Source organism: Equus caballus, chromosome 19 (genome assembly GCF_041296265.1).
Source record: "Equus caballus isolate H_3958 breed thoroughbred chromosome 19, TB-T2T, whole genome shotgun sequence".
Classification (NCBI taxonomy): domain Eukaryota; kingdom Metazoa; phylum Chordata; class Mammalia; order Perissodactyla; family Equidae; genus Equus; species Equus caballus.
The window spans coordinates 18,095,990-18,102,245 of record NC_091702.1 but is presented as its reverse complement, the minus strand read 5'-3'; the positions used below and the strand labels follow the sequence as shown (position 1 = coordinate 18,102,245).

General features: G+C 58.9%; 1 protein-coding gene across 1 annotated transcript; it reads left to right on the top strand.

Moving 5' to 3' along the window:
* Window positions 1-4,025, top strand: LOC138918885 (ral guanine nucleotide dissociation stimulator-like). The gene is made up of 6 exons (XM_070242458.1): window positions 1-209; window positions 616-726; window positions 1,665-1,858; window positions 2,505-2,564; window positions 3,264-3,457; window positions 3,722-4,025. The coding sequence occupies exons 1-6, from the start codon at window positions 72-74 to the stop codon at window positions 3,883-3,885; spliced, it is 861 nt and encodes a 286-aa protein (XP_070098559.1). The 5' UTR covers window positions 1-71; the 3' UTR covers window positions 3,886-4,025.
* Window positions 4,026-6,256: the final 2,231 nt, after the last annotated feature.

Genomic DNA, 6,256 nt, shown 5'->3' with positions numbered 1-6,256 from the left:
GGAACCCCCGCAACTAGGCAGCCACGTGCGCAAAGCCAGCTCACTTGGCTGGAGACTCTTGATAGAGAAACATGTTCTCCTGCTTTCTCCCGCCTGACCAGGGCTCTGGTTCCCAGAAAGCCCGCAGGGAGAACCTTTGGAGACGTTGTGGACGCTGGCTCAGCTCCCACGCCCCCCACCGCTGGACCTTTGGCAGGAGGTCCTCTCAGGTAACATGAGGAAGCCTAGAGCAGCCCAATCGAGGCCAGACCAGCTCCCCGAGCCCTCCCAGGGCAGCCCTCATCCCGTCCTCGTGAGTGTGGGGGCCAGAGGGACGTGTGGGCAGGATCTGCCCTTGGCCGCAGAAGGTTGGTGGGCTGGCAATAACCTGCTTTTCCCGTCACGTTCCCAAGCCAGGACAGGGCTGGCAGGACTGAAAGGGGACCCCTAAGCTGCCTCCTCATTCCAGGCCCTCAGGCTGCCGTGTGTTTCCCTCCTCGGTGGAGGTCTGTGTGGAACGTGGGGCGGGGCATGTGTGTCCAGAGTGGAGAGAGTCACAGAGGTGTGAGAGCCAGCAAAGACAGCCAGTCGGGTCTCTGAGGCTTGCCGCCTGGCTGCCGGGCACTGTCTTTCCAGAGTGTCACTCATGAGACGGGCCAGCAGCTGAGCCACGACGCCCTCGACTCCACCACCCTGCAGGAAGGGAAGGTGCCCCACGCTGCCAAGCGAGGCCAGGGCCGGCTCAGGGTGAGTGCAGGTGCTGGGGAGACCCAAGCCCCAGGGCCCCAAGACAGCACTGAGGACCCCAGGTCTTCGAAGGCCCTGAGACAGCCCCGGGGCTCCTGCCTGGAGCCCTGCTCCCAAAGGAATCTGAATCCCCATCTCTTCCCCCGACCTTGCCCTGCGGGCCCAGCCCCCGTCTTGGCCAGAGGAGACGGCCCTGTCCACAGAGGTGTAGCAGAGCAGAGACATTTCTAGCCCATCAGCTCACGGGCGTTCAAGAGTCCTTTTGCGTTCTGTAGAGATTTTCCTGTTTGAACTCCCATCCTCACGTGTCCATGTGGCCTGGCAATCCTTCCCCACCTTCTCCCAGTCGGACGCAGCATCCTGATGGATAGGCATGCTTTTTGCCCAACAGGACATGGGGCTCACAGGGTTCTTTCTGGTCCTCTGCCTTTGCTGTCCAGAGGAACACGTCCACGTGGCCTCTCGAGGTCAGGGCGTCGGGCCTCAGCAGGCTGCCCAACTTTCCAGAAGGGAGACCCATTAGCCCAGTGACTCAGCCCTTCACTGAACCCGCACCTTCTGTTGCCATTTCCACAGCACCGCCCTGATCACCCTGCCTGTCCTCCCGTCCTCATCCCTCCCAGCCCACAAAAAGCCTCTGTGTTCTCCTGTCTCGAATGGGCAGTTGGTCAGCCACCCCAGGGTTGATGCTCTTCATCCAGGGAGGGGCTGTCACTCCTCTGCCAGCACAAAGACCTAGGAGACCAAGAGGTTTAATCCTTCTCCACCTCACATCCTACTTGGAATCCCGAGAATTCTTCCCTGCCCTGGGCAATGATGCCCACTTCCGGCCACAAGTCACCGCGGGCTTGGGCATTCGGTGCGACCTCCAGTCCCCGGCACTCCTGGGGCCCGCGGTGCGGCCTCTGATGGCAAGCGGCCCCTCTGTCTGACCCCAGGCTGAAAATCCATCCCCAGCGAAGAGCAAAGCGTCCCGCCTGGTGTGGACCGTCCAGGCTGGAAGGCGGCAGAAGCGAGTGGAGCACCTGGTGCCCGCCTTCCTGGAGGGCGACACCGCCTACGTCCACAGCTTCCTGTGCACGTATAGAGGTTTTGCCACCACACGACAGGTGCTGGAGCTTCTGTTTCAAAGGTGCGTGCCGTGCCCCTCCGCAGCACTGTGGGCATTCAGCCACCTACTAGCTGTGAGGCTGGGGATGTCACGGCACCTCCCCGAGCCTCGGTTTGCTCCTTGCAAGGCGGGCTGAAGAGAGGATCAGCCTCCAGGGGAGATTGTAGGGACTCAGGCAGGTGCTGCCTGCAAAGGCTTCTCGAGAAGCCTAACCCTCTGGGAGGGTCGACTGGAGCGGAGGGGCTGTGGTTGTGCTCATTGAGGATATTCCTCTTGCCTAAGGCGAAGCCTCCGCCTCGTCCCTCAGCGTGCCCGTGGCCTTCACTGAGTTGTTGTCTTCCCTTTGGAAAAGGAGATGGCAGAGCTCTTCTAGGTCTCTGACCTGGGTGAAGCCAGAGCAGCGATCCCTGGGCTGAGCCGAGGCCCCCGACCCACTCAAGCAGGAGTGAGGGGCCGGTTGGAGCTCCTTCCTTCATCACGCACACACAGAGGTCCCCACTAGGTGCAGAAAGTTTTCTAGGCACTGACCAGAATCCCGTGCGCAGAGCAGGCGACAGCCATGCCCTCCAGGGCTCCATTCTCCTTGGGAGTGAGACAGCGCCGCTAGGCTTCTCACGCAGGCCTGATCCACAGTCCAGTCCATGCGACGTCCTCCTGTGTCTTCTAGATACGGTTGTGTCCTTGCCTATGGCGATGAGGACGGCGGACCCCTAGACCAACTCAAAAAGTGAGTGGGCTTTGGAATCCCCAGGAGGGCGCCCAGCGTCCACACTTGGAGGGCAGTTGCCTGCAGCGTCCCGCTCACTCATCTGCTAGAAGCTCCCCAGCGGGTGCTCAGCTCCTGCTCAGGGGGCTCAGGGAGTGCTCCGGGGCCACATAAGCCCCTCCCTGGTCGAGATACGGGGCAGGGGAGCATGACCCTCATGGGACACCTGGTGAATCAGGCAGCACTTGGCCCAGGAGGGAAAGTTGGAGGCAAGAGGAGGGCCCTGGGAAGCATGGGCGGGAGACAATGTCCGTTCTTCCCTCACTGGTCAGATGTTCTGGGAGCACCTCCTGTGTGCCAGGGAGGGCAATGAAAAGAGGAGACTGCACCGCTCGCTGCCCTCACGCAGCTGACGTTCCAGTGGGCAGTGGGCGGAGAGATGCTCCAAGCAGTGTGTCAGGCTTCCCTGAGGCCTAGGAGAGGTGACGCCACCACGGCACAGGGCTCCCCCTTCCAAAGGCGTTTTCCTAGCCCCTCCTTGGTGCCCTGGCCTAGCTCTGCCAAGACTGCCAGATTGGAGGTGGCCGCCAAGTAGGACTGGCCCCTGGACAGCCAGGAGCGGGAGGCCCAGGAGCCCAGGCCCGCACAGGGATGCCCGGGAGGCCAGCGTGCAAGGAAAGGACCCTTCTCTGACTCTGCTGCCCACCTGTCCGTCCTCAGGGCCATCTCCTTCATTCTGGGCGCCTGGCTCCGATGGTACCCTGAGGATTTTATCCAGCCCCCAGATGTTCCCAGCCTGGAACTGCTCTTGGCCTACATCGGTCTCAATATGCCCGGCTCGGAGCTGGAGCACCGCGCCCGCGTTCTTCTTTCCCGGCTGGAGCAGCCTGAGCACACTGATGCCAAGACTGAGGGTGAGGAGGACTCGGGTGTGTGACGTGGGCGTGTGCAGAGGGGATGGCGCTGCGCCCCCCGGAGCAGAGTGTCCAGAGGCTGGGGTTCGGCTGGGAGCAAGGGGCGGGCTCAGATCACTCTTGCCAGGGACTCGAGTCTGGGAAGACTTTCGGGGACGTGGTGCTTGGACTGAGACTGCTGGATTGGCGGCAGAGGGTCCCTTTCTTTGGAATGACTTGGGCGGGCAGTCATGTTGGTGGCGTTTTCTCTTCTTCCATCTCCAGCTGCAGCTCCACCGAAAGACGCGGAGGACCCTGAAGATCCGGCACCGTCTCTCCCTCTCGGGCCCAGCCCAGCTCAGAGCCGCACAGGCATCTTGCGAGCCACAGCCGGCTCAAGACCTTCAGCAAGCACTGGCAGCATCCCAGCCACTACCCTCAGCTCCTGAGCTGCAGCCCCAGAGAATCCTCGCCTTCCCCTAGCCATGGCGTGGGTTTTAAAGATTTGTTGTTGGTTTTTCTTTACTTAACCTTTCCCTGTATTTTATCTCGTCAGTTCAATAAAGTTTAGTTCTTGGGTTCTTTTCAATTGTTCGCTGAAGTGGCGTGAAGCAGACTCACAACGTCACACCAACGTCATCCGCATCTAGTACCCGCCCATTTTTGTCCAAGAGAAACCCTGTCCCTGGGAAGCAGTCAGTCTCCCTTCCTCCCACCGCAAGTCCCTGGTAGCCACTGAGTTTCCTTCTGTCGGACTTCGTGCGTTTCCCTCCTCCGGAGTTTGCATGGAAGTGCCAGCCTTCCAGAGGTGGCCTCCTGTGCCTGGCTGGGTCTGGTCTGAGGTGAGTGACTCCGGATGTTTGAAATTGAGATAGCGGTTTTCATTAAGAAGAAAAATCCCCCGGAGATCAAAGATTCTGTCTCAAAGAGGATGCCCCGCTATTCCCTCTTTTCACTTCCTGGGGATGGGGACCCATTGGAGGTGTGACACCAGAGCTGGAAACAGCGAGGGAAATGTCGGGGCCAGGGAGACCCCTTTCAAATCTTTCGCTTTCCTGGATGGGCCCTGGTAACGTTTTCAAAATGTGCAAATTTCAAAAATATTCTCATCGCATATGAAACACTGGCGTTTATAAGAAGCGTATCGTGGAGTAAAATATATTCCCCAAAGTTTTAACGTTTGAGATAGATAATTAATGTTAATTTGGTAAAAGAAGGACTTAAAGGTGAGTCATAAGAAACGATGCCCTCGTTCTACCAAGAAACAACTGCTCAGAACAAGGGGTGGCCAGCTTTTCAGAGCTCTTCATTGAGCTCTGGTGCGGGGGCGTGTGTGTGTGTGTGTGTGAGTGTGTGTGTGTTTGTGTGTGAGGGCGGTGTGGGTGTGTGGGTGTGTGAGGGTGTGGTGCGGGAAGGAGCCTGGGGCTGTTCCTTCCTGGTACCTGATGCCCCACAGTGGGCTGTGAGTAGTCACACCTATCCCCTTGCGCGTTCTCAGGGACCACTGACCACATCCAAATCTCAGTAGTGACACGGCATCGCTTTGCCGTCCTCTGTGGAATCGCTCCAGTCAGTCCACACTCAAGAGGAGGGGATTACAGCAGGAGGTCTAGACCAGGAAGTCCTGATCCCAGGTGGCCAGTGACGGGAGAAGGAGAAGACCCCAGAACTTCAATGCCTTGCCCAGAATCCCAGATGAGGAAGAAGGCGGAGCCAGGGAGGAAGCCAGCTCTGCGTCCTCAAGGCTGGGGCTCTGGCTGCACACAGGCATTCCCAGGGGCCTCTGGAGAAGGCTGTGTTGGTGGAAGTGCATACAGATCTGGAGATGGCATGGGGGTGAGGGGGAGTATTCGGCAGTGTACACGGGCGTTTGGTCAGTTCTTGTTTGAGGAGGAGCCCAGGTCCGGGGCACCCTGGATTGTAGCCCTTCCCACATCACACCCACGGTGGAGGCAGTGGCGGCCACTTTTCTGCTGAGCTCAGGCCTATGCAGTCCTGAATTGAATCTCTCACTGGAACATTGGGAAACTGAGGCCCCTAGAGGGGTAGGGAATGGCCCTCGACAGGGTGAGTCCAATGGGTAAGTGTGTGTTCTGACCTTCTAGGGCAAGACTGGGACCCCACGCGGAGGCTTGGCTTCTGAAATTAGGAACCATGAGACCTTGAGAAGCTCTTGCCAATCCCTCCCTTTTGTGGGAGCTGTTTTCTTCTTGGCCTCCACACCCTGAGCACACAACACGCGGACGCACACAAACACACACACACACGCGCATGCACACACACACAAACACACACACACACACACACACACACACATTGACCTTGGATGCAGGGATGGACTCTAGGGTGGGATCCGAAGAGAAGCAGACACAGGGCAAGTGGCAAGAGGAAGAAACACGAGGTGGGAGGCATTGCCTGCAAGTGACACCCGCCTGCAGTTTGAGAGGTATCGTCCTCTAAGGTAGGACACACGCCAGAGGACATGTCTAGCAAGTCCACGCTCCGGTCCTCCCCAGTGTGCAGACAGGAGGCCGACAGGCCCTGAGAGACACAACGGCTTATGCAGGATCCAGAAGAGGTAAGGAAGAGGACTTGTTTCTGCGTCAGTCTCAAAGCTGGGACCTCGGCCGCACCCAGACCCTCTAGGGAGCCTGTGAGACGGGTGTGTTGGTGTTCCTGGGTACGCCTACGACGTCGCATGGAGAAGGGGGGTGAGCAAGGCCATGGCCAGAGGACTGTTTGCATGGGTGGTATCTGAGGGGGGCACTCAGGTAAGGGCACTGCAGGAAATGAGGTCACTTCCTTGACAACAGACCCCAA